Below are 25,070 nucleotides of genomic sequence, written 5' to 3'. Positions count from 1 at the left end.
CTACACAACATACACATTTAATAAACAGTTAATAAAGTTTGACGAATGCATCAATAGATCATGTCTTGTAGTGTTATGACCTTTTAGAACACAAATTGAAAGGGAAAATGGCACCCTCTTGTAATGAGGTCAATGGGCATAGTCTGCCTGCATGGGCATAGCTAGAATGTGTATGCATTTCTGGTTTCTTTTTTCCCAGCTGATTCTGCAGGATTAGAAAAACAACCTCAGCAGTTTCTTCTCCCCACAACTCCCTCCTCTTCTCCACTCCATTCCTTTCTCTCTCTCTCTCTTTCCCTCTGTCTCTCTCTTTCGCTCCCTCTGTAATTGGAGCCTGTGTTTCCTCAGTTTCTGCAAAATGACTCACTTTTTTAACAAGACCTAACTGAAAACACTCCACGGTGCACCGCACAAACCTCTTCAGTCTTTCGCTCGCTGTCTTTCATTCCCCCTCCTCCTCTCTATCTCTTCCCACCTACGTCTTTTTCAAACCCACTGGACAGTAAACTCTTAAAGGAACCTGATGACCTTTGTCCCTCCTCTTCTTTGTTCTTGCTTATTTGTGCTGTGGCTCCCTCCCCTGCTACGCCCATTGCCTTTACCTCATCCTGTGTGTCATTCACAGCCTGAAGTCATTGTGCCGCACAAATCATGCACAGCCTCCTCTTCTGCGGTGGTAGGTTCACTCCTGCAGGACATTGTCCACATCTGGCCCAGTTCTGGGCTGGATCTGGTCGTCACTCATCTCTGGGTACCACCCGTCTATTCTGTCTTTGTCCTGCTCCACTACCTCTGAAGGACTTCCTGTTTCTGGTTGAACAACTCCCCGGCCAGGCTGTTGAAAGGCCTGAAGAGGTTTTGTCTGATGAAGAGCCTGCTGGTCTGAACTTCTACATCATGGGTCGCTCACCCGTACACACACATCACATACACTCAAATACCAACAACTGTCAAATTAGCCAAAGATGCAAACATTTTTGATCGCAACATACCCTGTCAAGTGCCATGCAGTGGGTGTGTACAGGGCCAGGGATACATGGTCCAAGTGTGCCACCACAGCAGAAAGTTGTTCTTGTGGGAGTGTGTGTGATATGTAGGTTACACATGGCTTCAATTTGGCCAAGCCACTTCCTGCATAAGAACAAATGCACCAAATATCCCTGTCTTCATCTGTTCCCTTCAACTGATGTCCACATACTACAAAATAACCTACAAACACTTAAAACACAAACCAACAACAGGCAACACATTAGAAAAGGTGTCTATTCAATAATCAATTAAAAGTTGAGATCAGTTGCCTTGCAAAAGGGTTCTCTAATGTTTTCTCAGTTAGCTTTTTAAAGTTATATCAGATTAGTAAACAGAATGTGCCTTTGGAACATTTGATGAATAGTTGCTGATAATGGGCCATGTAGATATTGCATTAAAGATCAGCCATTTCTTTGACAGTCGAGAACCCTTTTGCAATTATGTCAGCACATAAAGTAACCTGAAAATTGCTGCCCTGATTAAAAAAACAATGCAACTGATCTCAGCTGGTATTCTGTCTATCTATAATGGAGTGTAATGGACATTTCTAAGTGACACCACATTTTTGACTGTATATATTACTTATATTTTATTGTTTTGATTTCTAAATGTACCAGTAATTAAATAGTTAAAAAATCCATTGAGTTCATTTTGAAAGAAAGAAATGGGAAAGAAGTGTGACGTTTCCGCACCTCCACTGTTCAATGGTGGACAGATAGATATTCATATCACACTACTCCATGACACCGACAGCCATTCATCTCCTACCCTTCGTTTGCCCTTTCAAACCTTTGCCATGTTTTGTTGTGGTAAGCGGTGTCTCTCACCTTCCCACATTAAGGCTAAGTCTGCACATAGGCCACAGAGAGGGGAGGGGAGAACCCTCAGCGCAGCTGGGCTAATGTGCTTAGGCTATGTAAAACAGCGTCTGCTATTTGGGTGTGGTGGGAGTGGAAGTGCTTCATTTCAGCCAGACAAGGTATTGTAAAAATATAACACAGGTTGCAGGAAGTTGAACAATCAACATTTATTACCCCATCACCCCTCCGTCTCTCTTTCTCCCTCCCTTAAACCAACCAGGAAGAGACTACCCAGTAGGGCAGTAAGGACTGCTGAATCAGACCTTCCTGCCCTTCCCCCAACTACCCATGCACCCTCCTTCTCTCCCTTGCCCAAGCCCAGCCACCCTCACTGTGACCTAGTCATATCCTTTAGGAAACCCCCCTGCCTCAGTCCGGGCCCGGTCTGGCAAATGTGCTCGTTTAACGTGGTTTGGCTGAGAAGACAGTGGCCAGGCCATGGCGGCAGCCGGGCAACGCAATAGACCACCGCCTGCCCCGCCCAGCACACCTCTCCTCTCTCGTTCATCAGCTGTCTCTCATCCATCCTTTCCACCCCCTGGTCCCTGTGGCTCCCCCACCCTCCAAGTTAATGAACTGCACAACAACCTGGAGCCTTTGTCTGCCCCTCCTCCAAACGCATAAAAGCAACATCTGGATTTCATGAAGGGATCCATGTCCTCATCGCTCAGAAGAAAATAAAAAGACAAGCAGAGAGAGTGAGAGAGGGGTGAGGGAAGGAAGACTACGAATGTGTGTGTGTGTGTGAGCGGGATATCTACGCAGATGATATCAATGAAAACATGCTGTTAAAAAGGCCTGTTAAAATGGCGACGGAATGAGGTTTTATTTGAGCACTTTAAAAAAAGAGGCTGCCATACAGGCATACACAAGCTGCCATACAGTAGGCCTATATAGCCTATAGGTAACAAATGTCAAGCTGCCCTAGTTTGAGAGAAAAGTATTGCTGAAGAAAGCATCCAAGGTTCATTCTCAGTCGTTCCACATTTTGGCGAGCTGTTCATGAGGATGGTGGAGAGGGAGAGCGGGGGCGGGAGGTTGGGGGTGAGCACCACATCAGAGGTGCTTTGAAAGAGGAGATGGGAAGAGGCAGGGAGGTGTGAGTGTTTGTCAAGGGGAGACGTATTCTGCTTCTCTAAGTTGAGGACACAACGGGCCGTGCGGTTTCACAGAGAAGGAGGCGAGGGGGCGGCGAGGCCAAAGGCTGCTTACTGGGCCTGATCTGATGTTTTCACTGCTCACTCATCAGAGCAGATTCTGGCCTATCTCTCACTTTACTTCAGCTGACTTGCAGACAGGAAGTGGGCAAAAACAGCCAGCACGCGCTTGGTTCTGAAGGCCAGAGTGTGATGTGCAGGAGACCATCCAAGTGTTACATTCTGTTCTGCGTAGCAACACATCAAGAATAAGCAACAACAACAACAAAAAAAACATTAACGTCGACGCCGGGCTCCAACACTTTTAATGGCTAAACGCGTCTACGTTGTCTGCAGCAACAAATTAGGAAGAAACAAAAAAGCATCGTCGCCGTCAGGCCCCAAAGCTTTTAATGGCTAAGCGTCTACGTTGTCCGACGTAGGCTACTCTGTTGACTTATGTTCAAAGCGACACATTAGGCCCTAGCCTAATCCCCACGTCTCCATTCAGTCGGGCTCACGGGGGTTATGTTACAGCAAAGACTTAAATGTTAAATGTCTTTCACCAGAAACGACACGGCTCCACACATGGTCATCTGATCCCCGAGTCGTTGCGATACGCTTCTCCAAAGTAGCATTTGAACTCCTAGTTGAGCTGGGATATGGACAAGCAACATCCAATAAGAGTGCCCATGTGGTGATACTTGATACCCACCGGTAACGATTGATGATGAGCGGTGCAATCTTAAAAGACCGGAGAGATTGGCCATATGGGTGCAAAAGGGTCGACCCAGTTCAGCTGCCCTGTCAAACGTTGCATCAGGTCGGAAAAATGCTCAACTCAGCCACCACGTCTGTAATTACAGAGGAGCTCTGCTGAGCTCGACGGGAAGAACGTCAATGCTCCGCTCCTCTAGCAGAGGGGGAACACGGGAAAAGGGCACTACAGAGCGCACAATGGATGGCAAAAAGGAGGGAAGGGTGGCCAGAAGGAGCCCAGATGCCCTTTCACAGGCCATTGACATGTTAAGGTGATTGATTTAGGCTATGTACAAAATTAAAGCAGGTGTGCAGACAGAGAAAATGATCAATCACGTCCACCTCATTAGCATGTTGTAGGCCTACAACCTGATTGTTAATCTGTGGTAAAGGGTTATATTGCATTGCAAATTACACGCACGTCAAACGGTCTTGAGGGTACTCACAATTAACATAAGAAAAATAAACACCCATAATAAACCTTAAAATAGACGTGTATATATTTTGACGACGCTGCCGCCTTGTGGTCATTTAAGCGTTCTGGCAAACATCTGTAAAGCCAACAGTATTGCTTTCCCTTTTAGTGCTCGAGTTTTTTTTTAGTGCTTTCCCTTTTAGTGCTCGAGGTGGGCATGTTACTACCCAATTTGGCAGACATCTTCATCGTGTACACATTTGAACACATATTTCTTCCATAGCTTTAACCAATCAAAGAAAAATGATTCCAGAGCAAATATTAAGGGACGTCTTTTTTCAGTTCTTAAACATAACCTTTTTATTTGTACATTCAGCACTTACAGGAGTAACCAAAAATAAAAATAAAAAAAAAACGAAGAAACCAAGAACAAAATTCAGCATTTAAACTAAAATCCATAAAATAAGGATTAAAAAACAACAAAACCAAATAAATGAATATTAAAACCAGTTGTGTGTAGTTAATACTCATTGCCCTTCTCCATGTTGCTGTGCCAGTGGTGGATGGGTGTCCGAGGAAGCGCAGGGAGACTACAGCGGGGTAACGGCGAGGGAGAGGGACTCAAACGGGGACACACACACCAAGGCCTTTTTTTTTTTTTTCCTTAAAAAGGCGTTCGCCCCAGGATGAAGGATGGGGGGGGTGGGAAAGGGCAGCCCTTCTCATGTGTGGGCCAGGGCCATGTGAGAGGGCCATGACAGGATGTGACATATAAACAGCTCGTCCTGCTGTTCGGGAAGAGGGAAGGAGAAGAATGATGCAACGCGTGTGCGGATACGCAACTCACACACACACACACAAACAAACTCCATGGAAACGACAAAAGATAGAAGGGGAAAAAAGGTCATGAGAAGAGGTTCTTTGAAACACTGTCTGGAGATTTAGCACACAAGGGGTGGAGGGAAAGGTTGGGGGAAGTAGGGTGGTTGTGTGTGTGTGTGAGCGTCCAAGTCACCGAACACCGAAAGGCCAAAAAACACTGAGGGGCAAAATGAACACTTGGAGTCCCACCCTAACTGGAGAGACTGAGATGGTAGTCGAAAGAGAGACACCGCACCATCCAGAACATGGTCCCAATGTTTGTGTGTGTATATGTATGTATGTGTGTGTGTGTGTGTGTGTGTATGTATATAATGTGTGTTTGTGATTACTCATAGGGTGGAATCAGTTGGTCCTCAGAGGGAGGTGCAGGGTGTGTCAGCACGTCGACCGGTAGGGGAGCTACAGGTTGGTTTCCCTTTAGCGCCGCCTGTCTCTGGGTGGAGGTCCGCTGCGGCTGCGGGATCTCCTGCCGCCTCCTCCTCCTACTCCACCACCTCCGCTGGCCCCAGGCGGCCGGCGGTAGCCGTCCCTCCGCTTATCCGCCTCCCGGTCCCTTTCTCTGTCTCTGTCCCTGCCACGGTCCCTCTCCCTCTCCCTCTCTCTGTCCCTGTCTCGGTCTCTCTCGCCTACGCCACCTTCACCACCTCCTCCTGTGCCTCCTCCCAGCTTTGTCCTGTCCCGGCGCTCCTCCTCACGCTTCTTCTCCTCTTCCTCCTCCTCCATCTCCTTCCTCCTCTTCTCACGCTCCTTGGCGCGTTCGGCACGGGCCGCATCTCTCTGAGCGGCCTGCGGAAAGAGACAGAAAGAACAGGAAGTGAGAGAGAGAGAAGACAGGAAGTGAGAGCAAGGCCAGACGCATGCATTTAAACAAACGGAATTAAACACAGCTGTAGTACCACACGGAGACACAGACAGAAGCACGGTCTCATAATGTAACACACACAGGCAAACAAGCATAAGAACACAAATCACAAATATAAAACACACACGGACAGACAATTAAGACACACAGACAGTAATATCAACACAGAGAAAGCAAAAGCAGAAGATCACATTAAGCAACACTCACCTGCTCCTCCGTGAGGGGGAGCCAGTATATACAAGGGGCCGCTTTGGTTTTGCAGAACAGGTCATCCAGCAGTTTGGCTGGGGGCTCTTCTGGCACTTTTTCTGAACAGAAAAAAACCCCCAACACATTTAGACTAGAGCCCTGACTCTACCAACTCTCACACACACTCACACACACACACACACACACACACACACACACACACCTAGTCGCTCTGGTTTCGTGAGTTATTTAAGGTGAATAAGTTGTATAGCTTTATGAGTTGGACCAACTTTGATATCACTGATCAGTCTTACTGATATGCTCGGTACTCAGTATGTTAAGTTGATTGTGACTTGTAATGCAGCTAACCTGAACCCAAGACACACACGCTGAGGATATCTCCTTGCGCCGCCACCACCACCACCTCCAGTGTTTCCCATACATTGACTTACTTGTGGTGGCCCACCACAATATCAACATTGACCTACCACACAATGATTTTTCAGGTTGTACTAAATTGTGCTTAAATCTGGTTAGCATCATAACCACTCTGTGCTAATTTGTTAAAAACTGTTGCATTCAAGTTAATTCTGCAAACCAACCACCACAAATGGAATTCAGTTCTCTGGTAAACACCGTCCTCACCTTTTTTGTCGGTCTTCCTCTCCTTGCTCTTGCCCCGCTCCTTGCGCCTCCTCTCCCTGTCACGGGAGCGTGAGCGCCGGGCGGTGGCCTCCCGCTCGTCGCCGGGGCGGCTGAAGTCGCGCACCTTGTCCCGGTCCCACTCGCGTTCGGCACGTGTCCGTTCCCGTCGCTCCATTTCCCGTTCGCGCTCCGCCCACTGGTCGCGCTCCGGCAGGAGGGGAGGGGGCAGCGGGCCCCGCGCTCGGGCTCCAGGCGCCACCACTGGCCCGGCACCCACCACGGCACCGCCGCCCGCTGTCACCACGCCTCGCTCCTCGTCACCGGCCCTCTCGGCCAGAGGGAGACCACGGTGGAAGTCAAGCTGTGAGACACACAAACAGAGGACACAGATATATAGACACCACAAAGACACAGGAACAGACCCCCCCCCCCACCACCCAAAAAAATAAATAAAAATACACCACGCGCGCTTGTAAAGACAGGTCACTTCAGTGACAGGCCATTAAGAGGCTTCAAACCTCACCTCATTAATACACCTCTTACACAGTGCAAGATAAAAGGCCACAGAAGATAGGAGGAGATGGTGTACAATTAAGCGGAGAACAAAAAACCCCAGAACAGACGAGCCATTTTCCTGGCAATGCTGTGTTTTCTAATCAGATGAAACGAGAGGGTGGCCCATTCGACCACATCAAAGCGCCTCACCTCCTCCTGCTGACTGAAGTCCACCGAGAGGAATTTGGGGTTGCTCTGAGGCCACTTGACTCCATGGAGCGCTGTGCGTGTGGCTACGGCCTCCTCTGCACTGGCATACTGGAAGAGAGGGATTTAGAGAGAGAGAGAGAGAGAGAGAGAGAGAGAGAGAGAGAGAGAGACAATAGTAAGTGTAGGCAGTCAAGGCAAAGTCAAACAAGATCTTGTTGAGGTGGTAAACCATCTGCTTTCTCTACAAAAAGCAACTGCATTTTTTAACTCTGACATTTAACGATGAACTCATGGAGAACAGAAGAAAGAGAGGAGCAGGAGGAGGTGGAGGAGGGGGGACTGCTCACCGTGACGAAGCAGTGAGATTTGATCTTGTCGATCCAGAAGCCATCCTCCAGCACGGTGCCGGTGCGGTTGAGGAGCTCCTTTAGCTGGCCCAGGGTGAAGGGCCGCACCTGCACACAACATGAGGCATGAGATATTTTTTCCAGTTTATGCAATCCATCTCTATAGCCTAAAACACAATCGGGACTAAATCAGGATTAAATCAAAGCTCACATTAAAAGCATACCAGTGTTTCAGCCTGAGAGAAATGCTTTGACCCGTTTCTGTCAGTATAGCCACAAACACTTCAATGTGTGTTTGTAGCAGACACACAGGAGAAATGCGTAGAGGGGCATTAGAGTTACTAAACTGCCGTACCAAATTGCAGACGTGGATGATGCTGGAGACCCTGCCCCGCGGTGGAGAGGGCTGCTTGGCAGCGCGGACTGGGTCATCAATGGTGATGCTCACGCCAAACTTCTGCTGGCTTATGGATCGACGGACGAGTGTGTCACTGGGCATCACTGAGAGAGAGAGAGAGAGAGAGAGAGAGAGAGAGAGAGAGAGAGAGAGAGAGAGAGAGAGAGAGAGAGAGAGAGAAGCTTAACATATATATTTTTTTTTAATGAAAAACAATGTGACATGTCCAATTCCATCAGTTGCAACGTTCTCCCATGACAAAACCCAATAAATGCCCTGAGGGAGAGACTAGAGTCTTCCAGCATTCTATTTAGCCATCATCCAAAGCAACCCACAGTACATGTGAGACATACATTTCCAGCTAAAAAGTAAAACCACAACCTTGGAGTCGTTACTAGTGACAAACACTTCAAATTCAAAACGTTATTTCTAGCATGCCTTCTGTGACCATCTACTCTCACGTCTAAGCTACCACAGATTTGTTTCATCGTCCACTTCCCAAGTTTTTATTTTTTGACCAATGCCATCTTCCCCTTCTCCTCACCTGTCTTCATGTCTGCATCGTGGCCAGAGGAGGGAGACTCGTGCGTTCCCATGGCAACCTGGAATGAGGTGTCCATCTTCTCGTTAGGGCTCACACGCTCTTTGCCCTCTGCACCTTCATCCTCGTCCTCCTCCTCTTCCTCCTGCTCACTCCTCTTCGATTCCTTCTGTCCGTTCTCCTGCGCCTCAGAAGGAACCACCTGGAAAAGGGAACAAACAAATCAGACATCTGTTAAACACCACCATACAAAGTCAGTCAGACGCACACAATCCCATTTACACAACTCTCCATTTTAAGAGACTTATAGTGGACACTGTACAGTATATTAATGTCGTGGTCACAGACTTTTTTTGTATTTGTTACCTATATTCTTTTTTTGTATTCCCTTTTATGGACTTTTTTTTATCAGTTCAATTGTAACCATATTTTATTCTTGTCTTTGTTTGTTCTTTTTACTTTTATGTGCGTAAAGCCCATCGAATTGTCTCTGTGTATGAAGTGTGCTATAAAAATAAACCTGCCTTGGCCTTGCAAATACTTTCTTAAGAAAGCTAAAGAACTTTACACTCTAAGCAATCAACCAGTTAGAGCAGGGGTGGGCAAACTTTTTGGCTCAAGGGCCACATTGGGTTTTGAAAATTAGCCGGCGGGCCGCACAACAACCCCACCCCCCCCCACCATCACCACGACACACATATAAAAAAATACATTTCTTATAGCCTATAATTTAGTATAAAAAGTATTTGTTTTAAAATATGAATTGCTTAAAAAAACTGCTCATTTTATTCTGTTTAACAAATGTATGAATTGAGCACTGTCGCTTTAAGACAGTCGCTTTAAGTCACGTTTATTTCTCAATGATCTTCTGCCTGATCCGCTATAGCTAGTGCTGTACCTACGGCTGGGCCTTCTCACAGTTTTTAAATGGTCAGTAGTGGGAACTACTGTTGCCTTCATGATTTCCTTTTAAAAGTTTCTTATAAGAAGGAGATATCAATCATCAACAATGACAAGCCAGCTGGAACCTGCGGCTCTCTCTCCCTCTCGTGAGTGCAGACGCGTTCCCAGTTAAATGGATCGCATGACGTTCACGTTAGATCTGCTGCAAAGGAGATAACTAAGAGTTAACTTAGTTTAACATGATGTTATCTCTATTTAACATGATGTTTTGACATTGACATTGTACGTTCTCTAAGGAGAGTGAAAAGCAGTTTGCAGTAAAGCTAACCAACGTCGTCTCTATCGCAGGAGAAAAATGCCTGATAACCAAATGAAATGCTCGGCGGGCCGGATCCGGCCGGCGGGCCGCAGTTTGCCCACCCCTGAGTTAGAGGAAGCCTAGTGGAGAGACAACTAAGTAGTCAGTAGAGTTGGCCAAGGCCTTGCACACCTGTGTGACTGTGCGTCGGATCTTCAGGTCCTGGTCGCCCCTGTCGCCTGCCTCCTCCTCCCCAGACAGAGGCGTCTCCTCTGGGTGCAGGTCCAGCACGGCCTCCTGGCCCAGGCTTGGACGGATGTCTGGGATCAGAGACTGCAGGAAAGGAGACACATAGCATGACTAATGACCGATTATAGAAAGCAGTACCCGAGGATCGTAACTATGTCATGCATGAATTAATGGTTCTCATTTTTTCCACTTTCCCTATATGCATGTGTGTACACAGCTAATATCAGTGTTACATACTGTCGGAAAAATAGCCATCGTCTAATATACGGTCATAATACTTACAGCATGAACCAGCTTTATATTTTTGACAGAGGTGAATATTAGGTAGAAATAGTCCTTGTGGTGGAATACCTCCTGACTAGATTTAGATAAATAAGTGGCGATCTGGCGCTACAGTTGGCAGTTAAGCGGATTACGGCTCCACAAGTACCTTCAGTGAGTCTGTGGTGATACTGATTGACGGCTTCTTGGCAGTGACGGCTGTACTTGCGCCCCATCTCCTCTTGCGACTGGCCCCTGTGGCGCTCTCCACCTCGGCCTCCGCACTCACCACAGCCGGGGACGGCTTATTAGCTGGGGGGGGGGGGGGGGGGGGGGGGCAAGAGGGAGAGGGACAAGGTGAGGGGCGGGGGAGTGGCTTGTTTCCATCGTTTTAAGGGTGCTAGGACCCTGAGGTAGATAGGACCCTGTGCTTACTTGCCTGCAATATCTGCCAGAGCATGTCATCAAGATGGCCGTCAATTGGGAGACTTGCCTATCCAGATTTCAAACTACTCATTGTGTACCCTAAAACGTACCTTTAGCATGCACTTCATTCAGGGCTACCTCACAGGTAAAATTAAGGCACAGCGCAAGAGAGGTAATTATACATTGCTGGTACTCACTGAGGGATATTCTGCGAGTGGAGAAAGCCTTTGGTGTGGCGCTCTGTAACACACGAGAGAGAAAAAAAACACACACACACAACCGAGGCCCAGAGGCAGAGGTGAGACACGAGGCAGTGGAAGGTAACGCTCCAGAGAAACGGAGAGAACACAGAAATATGGAGAGAGAGAGAGAGAGAGAGAGAGAGAGAGGAGAGAGAGAGGAGAGAGAGAGGAGAGAGAGAGGAGGGTCAGGGCCAGATACAAGGCCTGGCGACCATTACAGAGCAGGGGAGGCAGAAGAGGACATCTGGTAGAGACCACCCTCCAGCTCACCACTTCCCAGTTCCCATTACATTAACATTATATTATTCAGGCCATTTCAGACTAATGATGCCTGTGTCAGTGTGAGTGTGTGTGTGTGTGTGTAATACACTGAAAGTGCTGCATCTAAGCTTTAGTCTGACTATTAAGACTACTTGGTTTTGGGAGTTTCTGGGAAGTCAAGTGCTCTGGAGCTGTGTTTGTCCACACACATACACTCTCTCTCTCCGACATACACACACACGTATACACATGATACTGAGAAGACTCCTCAGCAGTTTCTAAAGTTCCTATAGATTTCAAACACAAGCACGTCTCTGTTACATAAAGCAGACTCATGGGTGGAACAGATTAACTGAGATCTGCTGTAGACTGTGCTTCCTTACATACATATAAGCTAATAGTGCAAAAGCTGTTACATTATTATTAATTTTAAATCAAAATTACTGCCACCTTATTAGGATGATGGGCTACTGTAAATCGTGATTTTTTAAAAACCATGTAGCCAATTCCTTCACTTTAGGATTAATGGGCAGTCTTTGACAAGAGTCATTTCAAATCTTTAAAATAGGAAAAAAAGTTCTATAAAATGGATAAATGACTACTTATTTCCTGGTACCATTGACACCTGATCTCCACTGGGTTGGCTATGGCCCAATCGCACGTCTGCATGTACTGTATATAGGCAACAAACGTCCAATCATAGGAGGCTGAGATGTTTGTGAGGAAATGGGACAGCTGGTTGGCAGATGGGCTCTGTTTGGAGTTCAGTAGGGGTGGGGCTTTGGCATGTGAGGTCTGCCCTTGGGAGAGGCAGCAGTCCATGTTGTTAATAGGGGGGCGAGGTTCAGTCTTTGGTGGGACAGATATATGCGTATCAATCAGCTAAGACCACCAATGAGCAGTTGCAGAAGAGCATGACAGGTGGGTGGGTGGGTGGTCACGCTGATCTGACAAACTAGCCCCATTTGCAGACTTCAAACAGTTCAGTGGGGTCAGCTGGGTCAGCAAATCTCCCTAATTTTGCCAGACATTTTGGCCAGAGCAAGAGCAGTCCTTTCGGGAAATTATTTCTGGTGTTTCCATAGTGCGTCTGATCATTTGACAGAACAATGGGGTGAAACAGTCATACTGTCCTGTTCACTGGCCAGGGACCAGATTTGACAGGTCAGCTTTGTCCATGTGGTGACGCACAAGGTGATCAAATCTTTAATGAAATGTCCAAAAGCATACACATTGGAAAAGGCAGAGCAATCTGTCCAAGACCACGACAAATGTTTTTGATAAAGACTGTGAATGTCCTTGTTTAAGAGGCGTGTATATTCCCTTTCGATTATCACCAGGAGCATAAAAAGGAGACGTCTGGAAACCCTTTTGTTTGTAATGTCCAACCAGTGACAGTCGTCTGGTGACTTGTGTGATGCCGTGACCTCATTTTTTCATTGTATCAGCAGCCCTGTGGTTCCATTGACTTCCTTTTGGCAAAATGTCCAACTGCAAGGCAGAGACCACCAACATCACCACAGCCGAGCTGCTGATGGAATTCGTTCACATCTCACAGCCTTGACCTCGCCCCAACAGTCCAATCAACCGCTCCTCTAAGCCCTCGCCGTGGCCATTGTTGCCAAAGGTGTTCCACTGCAGTGCAGCTTCTGGGGGCCTACATCAGGTATAGCCATGGCGCTTGGGAATAGTGTCACAGGTGGAGGAGAGGTAGTAGTAGTAGTAGTAGTATGCAGGTACCAATAGGGGCAATGGAAGAGGCATGAACACCTTTACAACAGAGCAATCAAGGGATGGGGAGTTGAAACATGAGTTGGCTCCCTGTGGCTTTCTGCCTAGGAACAGTGCCAGCAAAGTACTATCCCAGGACAAAAAAAACAGCACAAAATGTCCCTCGGCCCACAACTGTTAATGTTATGTGGAGCAAAAAGGCTAGCATGTGTTTATCTACACTAAAGATAATTAATGACCAATGATGAAAGGTTAAATTTCAACCCAACAGAAAATTGGGGCAAAATGGTAAAAAGAGTCTACCTATAGCATTAGAGAGTGGTAGTATAATTTAAGAGGTGAGTGAAATCCAAATCTCAAGAGTTAGAACTTTACACAGAGTAAAGAATTGTTTACGCTACCAAAATAGTCACTACTTCCAAGACATAGAATAGTTTTCTGAGGGATGTTAAAATGGCTTTATGAGATTCTGAATAATTATTGAAGAAAAAATAATAATATATGTGAAAAAAAAAAACAAGTGTTGTAAAGGGTTCTAGTGATAATCTTAGTGAGATACACTGCTGGGCTGTCCCTAATCCTGATGCCTCCTCCTGGGACACTGGTGGATGTGTGGGAGCCTGACGTAGATCTTACCTCCTCGCTGGCATCCGAAGCCTTCTCAGGCTCATCCATGACTGGCTCCTTCACTTCGCTACAGGGGTGGGAGAGACACAGAGGCAGCGGAACAGATGTGATGGAAAGAGAGAGAGAGATAGGGAGAGAGAGAGAGAGAGAGAGAGAGAGAGAGAGTGAACAGGGTAGATGAATAAATAGAGAAGAAAATATCATTAGTAAAAGCAGATTCAATAGAAACAGAGACCATGTGGGTGGCTGGGGGGGGGGGGGGGGGGGGGTGGCGGGGGATGTGACTAACTAAATCAAGTTTGAAACATATGTGGGTATTAAATGCTACCTACAAATCTGTGACTGCACAAAGAAAAATGAAAAATGTTTTCAGCAATGCCATGTGTTTCAAGAACTGAACACACAGAGCTTAAAACAGGATAAGGAAAGAAATTATTTAGAACATATACTAATGACCAACACATCACATAATGAAAATATATCATCTCAGCAAATCATTGCAAAATTCACTTTAACATGCTAGTCTGAACTGCACCAAAATACAGTAATAACATCAACAACAACACTGCAGCAGTTGTGTAGTGCCAACCACATATGGTGTTAACATCTTGCGTTATTTTTTGTTAAACAAATAAAAATATGACATGGGGGAATACACGGTGAGGGCTGTGGGCAAAAACACCCTGATCGCACTGCTTCTTATTCCAACATCAGGCAGGCTAAGGACATATCAGGGATACATCAGCATCGCTAGCGCTGCCCACTGCATACCCCCTCCCTCCTCATTTCTACCGCGGAGTTTCATTCCAAACAAAAACTACATACGCATTACGCTTCCAAAACGACGCCGATTCACACAAGCAGAACACTAAAACTGTTATAATTGTTACACCGTGACAGCGACGGGGGCCACGGACACCTTGATCGAGAAGGAACAGTGTAGCGACATTCAATCTCTCCTCCTACCTCACCCGATCTTATTCTCTTCGGACAGCATTACGTCGGGACCTGCCCTAAACCTAAAGAACGAATTCCCGATTTAGTAGCAGCTGCTGTAGCTTTTTAAATTACCGGCAATAAAAACCGGCTCGGAGCAGCACTTCACTGTTGGCCTGAACGCTGCGTTATCGGTCAAATACAACGAGGAGTACAGCCATGTTGGATAAAAGGAGGAATGAGAGAAGAGAGGACCCCATCATTGCAAGCTCACCGGCTGCAAGGCTGTCGTGTCGAATGCCTGACAGAATTTTTTCTACGACATAAATTCGTGACAATCCAGGCAGCTATAGATTAAACCACGGCTACGGTAGGTTTCCTAAATACTAATTAAATTCTAAACTCAGTTTCCATTTGGGATTTAATTTTATTATTAACCATAGCGCCGTAGGCAAATCCTATTTGTGGTAGGCCTACTTTCTTTTAGCATACAGCTTCCTTCGTTCATTCACTCCGTAGCATGACTTGAATTGCAGCACAAGCATTAATACACCAGTGTGAAAGAAGAACAGGGGCTTTGAATGTTATTGAAGTCTTGTGTTGTTGGACATTTGTTACCCTTCTGAATTCACATAAAGCTGTGTAATAATGTAGGGATTATGTGCAGGATATTTATGCATACTACTATTCTCCCCCTTCTCGACACACAAGCAATAAAAACCCAACATCTAGAATCCGTGTGTGAAACTTTAAAAGGGAGACTAGCAGGGAGATACTATTTGTACTCATCATTTCTTACATTCATGCACACAAAATATATGATTTCATTGTTTGTTTGTTTTTTTATCTTAGTATTCTGTTCTTTGTGTTTGTGTAACAGGATGCAATTTTACAAGTTATACACCGGAGATGATGTTTAATTACATGAGCTATTGCTTGGGGACACAGTAGCCAATATGCATGTAATCATAGCCAGCTAACTAGTCTATGCACACATCATGGCAATTACTGTAAACACCTTTCTCTACAAGACTGTATCCATGAGCCAATTGCTACAGTTCTAGCTGTAATTGTGTGTTTCAAATAAATTATAAATAACAACCCAAAAATAAATAAACTGTCATCAGAGAACAACATGGACTTCAAGCAGGAGTATGTTTAGCCCGTGCTTGACAATATTTCCCTATTATTATACGGCTCTTCACAATGCAAGTAGAACGCTCCATTGACTTGAATGGGATTTCCCAAAGTTCTACCGGTCATTATTTTCATCTAAGGACCTCTAAATAATGACCACCGTCAATGGCAACGGATTTTCATTCAAAAGTGCAGGCAGACGGTTGATCAATTGTGTTTTAAAGAACGTTTGCGTGTGTTGCGAACTATTTGTTTCTTAGCAAAAGCCACAACGAAACGGTAACAAATAGGAAATGTAAAGAGATATATTGTGGAGTTTATTTTTTTTCGTTTTGGCAAGTAACCGTATAATAAGCGGGATAATGTATAGAACGCCGGTCATTATTGGAAAAATAAGTCCATTCAGGGCGAAGAAAGACCCCGTCCGGTTTGCCCTGTCGGGACTTATTTTCCCAATAATGACCGGCGTTCTATACATTATCCCTTACTAATTAAACACCATCCTCAGTCATACCAGCAGCTGCTGTAACAATTTATTGCTCAATATGTGCCTTTTAACAGACCTGATTGAATCTTTTTCCTTTGTTTCCTCTCCTACATGTTCTTCTCTCTTCTCTGGTTTCTTCTCCTCAGATTCCACCTCTGGACAGAGCTTCTGTTGGAAAGCAAAACAACAAAATGGAGGTAAGGGACACGGGCAACATAAATAAAGAACTGTGCAACCGGTTTGGTTAATGAGGCAGTTGAGATGTTGAGTCCTGGTTGTTTGAGATCTGCCTATGCTTGACTGACCTTGTTTTTGTTTATATCCTCATCGTTCACAGCCTTCTTTTCCTCTTGAATGTGACCACGTCGCTTGCGTGCTGGCGTGACTGGGGGTTCATTCAGGCTCTCGGGTTTCTGAGCCTTTGCTTTCTCTGGGGACTCCTTCTGGGGGGCTCCAGACTAAAGGGAGAGGAGAAGGCATCTAAATGCATCCAAGTTCACAAAGCAGACTGGCTTTCAGAAGAGAATGCATAGAAGGTATGAAAAATAGTGGGAAAGCCATGCAAAGGGATCAGCGAACGAGCGGACAACCAGTGTGGCATGAGGAAAGAATACCTATAAAAGTAACACATTTAGAGCTATGCAACCAGTGTCCCCTTCCAGTTAGTTTTAAGCTTTAACTAACTGATAGACATAATACTACTCTGAATACAGTGCATCCCTTTTGCTACCTAGCAACTCAGATTTGTAAAGGTAGCATGAATAACTACAACCAACAAACACAGTGAAATTATCCACTTCAACAAACAAAAAGAGACCATATAATGACTACTCTGCAACTTTTTCCATTTAGATTTGAAAATGTTCTCAAGGCACTTGAGAGTTTGATAAATGTTAATGCTTTTGAAAAACCTATATGTGTATTTGTTTGTTTTTGTTATGTTAGTGCATATGATTGTTTATGTTTAACAGTAACAACTTCCAGGGCCTTTGAATAAACCTTTAAGACAAAACTAGGACCTATGAGATGTTGTGAAATGTAACCATTAGTTGAATTATTGTACTCTCTCTTCTCCTGACCAGCCAGCACACTCGATGATGTAGTTAGTATGAATGACATCCCTGACGATCATCCAAAAGGCCAGAAGATGAGAGCGAGAGAGACAGAGAGATTTAAAGATTAACCGACATGACCACTCACCCTCTTACAAGCGGAAGAGGAGCGGCTTTTTTCCTGCGAGGAAGAGGATGATCCCGAAGAGCGTGATGAGGAGGAGGATCCAGAGTCAGAATCAGATGAACCCGAGTCGCTGGATGAAGAAGAGTCCCTCCTCCTCCTCTTCTCTTCCTTCTTCTTCTCCTTCTCTCTTTCTCTTGACACGTCAGCCTCCTCTGGTGGGGGAGAAGGGGGTAGCACTGTTGCAGGGGTCATCTTCTCCTCTGCTGCTCTGGGTGCATCTGCTGCTTTGGTGGATGACTGAGTCCCCTGATCTGATTTCTTGCCCTCCTCTTCCTGAAGAGCATCTCTTATTTTGGGTTTCTCCTCTTTTCCCTCCGTGAACTGGATGTGTGGGGCCGTCCCCGAGCGTTCTCCCTCGTACCAGTCGGGTCCATGGGACCCTGAGACTACGACGCCCTGCCTGACGAGTTTCTGAGGGGAGCCCATCCCGGAGGGGACCTGAGGACCCTGCGGGGCTCCTTCCCCTTGGCCTGCTTTGGTGGGGGAGTGGAGAGGGGAAGGGGCTTGTGGGAAGGGGCTATCTGAGAAGGTGCGGGGTGCCTTGACCACAGAAGTGGCAGAGGAAGAAGGAGGAGGAGAGAGCACAGGGGCATCTCTCAGGAAACGGAATTTCTTGGAGGAAGACTGGGGAGACAGGGGCGTAGTGACTGGGGGGGATTTCGGCGGGAAGACTCCCGTGTGTTGGGAGGCTCCCAATGGCTCGCCACTCTCTGCATCCCTTCCCTCTGTTGCCACGGTCTTACCAGGGGCACCAAGCTGGAGGGCAGGAGAGTGGGAAAAGCCCCCAAGCTCACGGCCGCGTTTCCAAGGAGGCAGACGGCTCTCCCTCTCCTTCTCCTTCTCTAGTATCTTTTCCTTTTCCTCCCTCTCTCGCTCCAAGGCTGCCTTCTCCCTCTCCTGCTCAGCTGCTTTCAGCCTCTCCTGCTCCAAGGCAGCCTTCTCCCTCTCCTGCTCAGCTGCTTTCAGCCTCTCCTGCTCCAAGGCAGCCTTCTCCCTCTCCTGCTCAGCTGCTTTCAGCCTCTCCTGCTCCAAGGCTGCCTTCCTTTCCTCTCTCTCATGCTCTAATGCACGCTCTCTTTCAAGAGCCCTCTCCTTCTCCTCTGTTTCCTTCTTTTCTTGCTCCATGAGACGCCTCTTCTCCTCAAGTGCTCTCTCCCTCTCCAGAGCTTCCTCTTTCTCCCTTCTTTCCCTCTCCAGCGCTTGTTCTCTCTCTAACCTCTCTTTTTCTTCTTTCTCGATGGCTTTTAGCTTCTCCAGTCTCTCTCGTTCTAGAGCTTGCTCTTTTTCACGCCTCTCCTGCTCCAGTCTCTCCCTCTCCAGAGCCTGTTCCTTTTCTTTTCTTTCCCTCTCCAAAGCCTGTTCCTTCTCAAACCGTTCTTTTTCCAGTCTCTCTCTCTCCAGGGCTTGTTCTCTCTCGATTCTTTCTTTCTCCTTTCGTTCTTTCTCAAGTCTCTCCCTCTCCAATCGCTCCCTCTCCAGGCGCTCACTCTCGATTCTCTCTTTCTCCTTTCGTTCTTTCTCAAGTCTCTCTCTCTCTAATCTCTCTTTCTCCTGACGCTCTCTCTCAAGTCTCTCCCGCTCCTGTCGTTCTCGTTCCAGCCTCTCCTGACGTTCTTTCTCGAGCCTCTCCCTCTCCAGTCTTTCTTTCTCCAACCTCTCTCTCTCTAAAGCCTTTTCTCTTTCAAGCCTCTCACGCTCCAGAGCTTGCTCTCTCTCCTGCCGCTCTCTTTCCTGCCGCTCTCTCTCCTTCTGTTCTATTTCCTGCATTTCTCGTTCCAGCCTCTCTCTTTCCAAAGCCTGTATTCGCTCTAGCCTTTCTCTCTCCAGACGTTCCCTCTCAAGGATTTGTTGTCTCTCCCTCTCCAATCTTTCCCGCTCCAAACCCTGTTGTCTCTCCCTCTCTAATTTCTCTCTTTCCAAAGCCTGCTCCCTCTCCAATCGCTCCTTTTCCAGTCGCTCTCGCTCCAAAGCTTGTTCTCTCTCCCTCGCCTCTCTTTCTTGGACCAGGGCTCTCTCCCTTTCAAGCTCCAGAGCTTTCCTCTCCTCTCTCTCCTGTTCGAGTGCTTTGAGCCTTTCTTGCTCCCTCTCCCACTGCCTCCCTCTGTCTTCGTTTTCCCTCTGCCAAGGTAGCGGAGGCTCATGGTCCTGCTTCAGCGAGTCCCTTTCTTCCATGGTGGTGCGAACGACACTTACTGGGCCCTGGCTGTGAACATGAGGGCCTCCAATGACAGAGATGGATCCTGGGTAGCCCAGAGCTGCCGAGGCGTTGGCAGTGTGCGTGATGGCAGACACTGCGCCATCCTGGTGACCTCTCCCGGGAAACACAGCGGCACCTGCGGTGGCATCTTCCCGTCCCTGGGCTTCGTCTCGTCCGCGTCTGACCACTCCTGAGAAGGCCCCCTCGGACTCCATCTTGCGTGCCAGCATTGACAGGGGGCCGGGTCGGCGGTCTGCAGCGCCACTCTGTGGCTCAGGGCTGCTACTGCGGCTGCCGCTGCTGGAGCTGCCCGAGCTGGACGTGCTGCTGGTGCGCTGCCTGGGCGGGGGTTCTTCCTCGGGGCTAGGGGGGCTCTGCTTAGGAGTGTCTGGCAGAGGGAAGGAGAGCTCTGGGGGAGGCGAGGGCGGTGGCGTGGGCTGGCGCAGCTGCTGAGACAGCAGCGGAGGGATGTGGGGCTGAGGCTGCTGCCGGGAGCCCCCAGACCGCTCTCTGGCCAGCTGGGCCCTGGGCGGCAGCTGCTGCTGCTGCGGCAGCGGCTGCTCTCCTCGATTTCTACGCCTCGCGTTTGCATCCCAGTCGTCATCATCGTCATCCTCGTCCTCGTCTCCTCCTTCGCTCTCCTCGTCGCTGTCTGCGGGGGCACGGCTGGAGGACGGGCCCTTGTCGCCTGCCACCACACGCACTGACAGGGCGGCCACAGAGGTGGGCAGAGGCGCGGGGGCAGAAGACGACGGGGGCCCTGCTGGCGCCTCCCTCTCGCGGGTACCGTCCGCATTTGCCTCACCTGCTGAGACCCCGTAGCCCTCGCCCACTGAAGGGGGCAGACTTTTGTGCTGGTCAACTAAATCAGGGGCGACATCCTGGTGGAGAGACGTGCAGGAGAGGGCAGGTTGAAGAGGAGCCAGAGTCTAAACTCTGATCCAAAAACACAAACAGTAGCTCAACCATGCAACAAACTAGGTAAGACTAAATCAATTTGCCCTGAATGATGCAGCATGCACTGGACTAGAAGTATGAAACATAGGGTGATATGTAGCCTAGGGACCCTTTAGATTAAATTTATACCCAAATTTAGTAATGGAAGACCTAATTAGTAAACTATAAAAGTATGTATATGCCTTTCTTTTGCTTTTCCTTGATAACCAACCATCATCAATAACCCCTTTCCACAAAGATGTCATCAAAATCATATATTCTACGGTTTAGATGTACAAACTTCAAACTGCAAAAAGTGCAAACTTCACACTAACATGGAATGAGGAATGTTTTCCACACATGCAAAGAACACTCTGTTGTGTAAAAGAGGAGCTAACCTGGTTTGGGGCAGGACATGCAGGACCATCACTGGCCTCCCTCTGGTCATCTTGGTCTGTGCCTAAGATATGAAACATTTAGTTTCCGACTGAATCACAAGCCACATATACACATACACAGACTCACATTGGTACAGTGCTGCTGTTACTTTACTTGCTACAACTGAAAACGTAGGCGTATGACGTGATAGGCATACACCAAACAGAGCAGAGGCTTAAAACAATACCATCATCAACACACACGGCCAGCATAAGCATGCAGCCTGTTGTAGTCTGCTGGGACATGCAGGCTAAAATCTTACCGTCTGTCTCTGCAGCCTCTCTGGCCTCTCTCTCCAAGCGTTGTCTCAGGAGCTCCTGTTGCTTGGCCAGGTACTGTTTGATGAAGCTGTTCTGACTCATCTCCTCTCCTATCTGAAATGCATAACACCACAACAGCCCACCACTACATCAAACTGCAGTGACAATCCCAACCTGTCACTCACACTGGCCTGGACTGCCTCCTTTGTGATCTCAGTAAAAAAAAAAAAAAAAAAGAATGATCAGGCTTTACTCAGGGTAGATTCAGATTGTATGGGTTTTCTTTTGCCATGCTCCTCAGACAACTAAATATTTATCAGTGTGCAATAAGTGGGCTTCCTTCTTAAACTTCCAGGTCATATAATAATATAAAAAATATATAGTATACTATACATAACAGCACAAAGAAATGGATAATTCCACATGACTTAAATGATTGCTGACACAATTCATGCAAAAATAATGGGGGATCTTTCATATCCTAGAATTGTGTTCATGTCAACTACGCAAGCAACCTTTTAAGCAAAAGTTTCCTGAAAGTCTAGCAATCTCAATGGTTCAAGACTGAAATGTTTACTCAACGATGCATTACCTGATGGTAAAAATAAAACAACATTTTAAATTCTGTACAAGATTCTAATGTCAGTGAATATGACTAGTATTCATATTGTTTTCCTTTCTATGCTTGCATACACTGCCATCTGTTTGAGGTAAAATGCATTATGTCCAGTGATGTTCAGTGCAACCCATTCCATTTTCTGACACACACACCTGTGAATTTGGTTGGAGTCCTATGTGATGTGTTGAGGTCTTCTGAAGGTTCTCCAGCATCAGAGCCTGATATCACACACACAAAACACACACACACGACCTTTATAATATGTTATAGAAATGGGCTCTCAACACAGTGAAATTAGTTCTATGCTATGCGAATTCACTCTTATTGACTTCATCAGCTAATAAAACATTTGAAATGAAAATGGCAGGAGATACATCAACCATTTGTAACACAGGAACTTATTCCTAGCATCTATTCGACCACTAAGATGCTGCATCTGTCATTATCAGGATTGTCGCGTTTTTATCACATAAATACCCTGAAGTGAATCCGAGACATCAAAAGAAGTGTGTAAGCGTTCACAATTATCGTCACAGCATAGTACAACAGTTTTGATATTGGCCCAACGTCAGGGTGAATTCACATCTATATTCACACGCGAATCCAGCACGGTTTGCATCCTGGAAGGCTTCAGGCAAATATCTGGCAAACAAATCACTCAGACAGACAGATATGTGTCCTCACGACAAGCGCGCAACTAAGAAAAATCATTAGCCAGCTAGCTAGCTAACACATCATTTCTCCGCCCACACTCGGCAGAGTGACAGTTGCCAAGGTAGCTGCAATTATTATCTATGGCCATATTAACATTGGTGAGAAAATTGTGTCGATAAACTAATAGTTGCGTTAAAATTATTGATGTCTATCAGTGCAAATCTCTCCAAAGTACTTGATGAGCGCGCCCCCGTTTCATAACCCCCTCCCTCCCCCTCCCTCGTGCACGCTAAACACACAAAGCGCGGACTCGCCGACAAGTTAAAAACTAGTGGCTAGTAGCTAGCGTCTGATAAACACTCTCGCATGGCAGCAAGGCTGTGCATCACTTGGCCCGTAGGTAGTTAACACTTTGGCTCATCATTTCTCAAACAGCAAGGTTCTTAGCTACAAACGTTTCAGATAAAACGCGGCAATCTAAATATGCACGCATGGTCGTAGTCGCACGGCGCGAGCTCATCGAGCTCTTCCAGCCATCAAACCACCAACACTTGGCCTATCGCTAAGACCTCAGTGTAGCCACTGTAGGCAAACGATTTTAACCCTGAAAGAGGTGATCAAACTCACCCCTTTTAATCGTTTGATTAGGGCATTCTTCTGCCCACTCTTGGATAGGCCTCTTTCCTCCAGTGCAGCTTTAAGATCCGCCACACGAAGCGAATGAAGCGGCCTCCCGTCCAGCGTAACATCTTCGAGGTCCGCCATCTTGCATCCCCTTCGCCCGTTCTCCAGCTCCAGTCACCGCAACGCCTTCCTCCTCCCGACGTCGGAGAACTACTGTTTCCGGTGAAGGCGGAGTCGGGAATTCAAAGACAACCAGTGATGGGTGGAAGGAATCATTTTTAAAATAAACCTACAATGTATTGGCTTATTGTTCACACAGCAGAACTGCCAATGTAATTCAGTAAGCTAGGGGGGTTGTATAGGCTATGTATGCGAGAGGGGAATAAAATGAACCTTCTTTGCCTGTTCATAGTCCCCTCTGATGTATGTTGCTCTGCCTCACTTCAGACAATTGATGGCGCCTGTGTGCAACATGAATTCCTGAAGTGGTGTGAAAGACCCAGCCTACCAAATCGTCCTGTTGCATTTGATCAACACATAGGCCTGCACTGTTGACACAGTTGATACAGATTTCCTGTCATTCCAGGACACACAACCCCCAGCCTCTGGCACGTTGAATGCTTGTTCGGCTTAAAAGAGATCAAATAGGCCTATTAAGAAATAGGCAATTTCTTAAATGTATGAATCCAACACTGAAACTTTTTGATTCACAATAAGTTAAATAGCGCTTTGTGAACTTGGGCAGCTAAGCTTGTTAAAACATCTTGCCATTTTATTTGGACCTGCATTAGGTTGAGAAACAGATGTTGTAGGCCTAGCCTTATCCTTTTACCACCTTATATCTAAGGCCTAGTCCACACGTACCAAACCGATCTTTTTTTACTCACTGGAACCATATCAAGAATATTTGCGTCCAAACGGATCTATCTCAACACGACTCAACACTTCATATGCCAGGCCTATAGGTGGCACTGTTTGTTACAGAAATTGACCAAAGCTTGCGCGCTGTGTAGGCCATGCAAACCTGTCTATGATACAAACAGACAGAGTAGGCTAAGATGAAAATGGCTAGTGCAAGGAAACCAGAATTGTTTGTGTGGACTGATAGTGAACTGTCAACTGTAGTCAACTGTAAAACTAATAAACGTAATTTTTACGGTTTGTGAAGGGTGCAGTCCCGTCCTTTATTTGGCTAACGCAGGTACAAATAATCTCCTTTACTTTCTTTGGTAGGATAGTCCGCGATTCACATTAGTTTTGGCTATCACCGCAAGTGCATAGGCTACTAAAGGCTAGGCGTACCCAAGTTCTAGGCTATTCTGTAGCCACATTTATAATATTGCTATAATACCTTCGTTAGTAACAGTCGATACTTTTGCCTGCATCAAATCACGCATTCGCATTTAGTGTGCATCTACCATAGGCTTAACATGAGTTCTAAGCGTCTTTGTATGCTCATATTTGACTTACTAGACTATGAATGCATTTATTTATGTTAAGACATGTAAAATAAATGAATGACACCGGCACTACGCACAAATTAATTTAGATAGATAGATAGATAGAAAGATAGATAGATAGATAGATAGATACTTTATTGATCCCTAGGGGAAATTCAAGGTCACAGCATACAGACAACATACACACACACATTCATTAACAGCAGAAAAAGTAATTAAAAGTATATAATATAAAAACACAGCTAAGCAATAAGGACTGTAGAAGATAAAGAATATACTAAAATACAAATTGTACTAAATAAAACTTAATCTAAATCA

The 25,070-nt window shown here is 46.4% G+C and overlaps 1 protein-coding gene across 3 annotated transcripts; it reads right to left on the bottom strand.

Annotated features, from left to right (window-relative positions):
• Nucleotides 1-4,532: 4,532 nt before the first annotated feature.
• On the bottom strand, nucleotides 4,533-23,513 carry acin1a (apoptotic chromatin condensation inducer 1a). Of its 3 annotated transcripts, none has more exons than XM_042093574.1 (19): nucleotides 23,296-23,513; nucleotides 22,167-22,232; nucleotides 21,398-21,509; nucleotides 21,096-21,157; nucleotides 18,603-20,642; nucleotides 17,526-18,500; nucleotides 16,631-16,783; nucleotides 16,402-16,493; nucleotides 13,775-13,832; nucleotides 11,102-11,144; nucleotides 10,648-10,790; nucleotides 10,161-10,301; nucleotides 8,771-8,969; nucleotides 8,185-8,330; nucleotides 7,830-7,937; nucleotides 7,483-7,590; nucleotides 6,778-7,138; nucleotides 6,151-6,251; nucleotides 4,533-5,867 (listed from the first exon to the last, which is right to left on the bottom strand). In XM_042093574.1, the coding sequence occupies exons 1-19, from the start codon at nucleotides 23,431-23,433 to the stop codon at nucleotides 5,499-5,501; spliced, it is 5,415 nt and encodes a 1,804-aa protein (XP_041949508.1). In that variant the 5' UTR covers nucleotides 23,434-23,513; the 3' UTR covers nucleotides 4,533-5,498. The 3 variants fall into 3 exon arrangements, with proteins under 3 accessions (XP_041949508.1, XP_041949500.1, XP_041949491.1); XM_042093566.1 differs by having other exon boundaries at nucleotides 17,526-18,887; nucleotides 18,921-20,642; XM_042093557.1 differs by having other exon boundaries at nucleotides 17,526-20,642.
• Nucleotides 23,514-25,070: the final 1,557 nt, after the last annotated feature.

The sequence above is a fragment of the Alosa sapidissima genome, chromosome 1 (genome assembly GCF_018492685.1).
Source record: "Alosa sapidissima isolate fAloSap1 chromosome 1, fAloSap1.pri, whole genome shotgun sequence".
Lineage (NCBI taxonomy): Eukaryota > Metazoa > Chordata > Actinopteri > Clupeiformes > Clupeidae > Alosa > Alosa sapidissima.
Note: the sequence above shows the minus strand (reverse complement) of the source record. Positions and strands in the feature narration are given on the sequence as shown.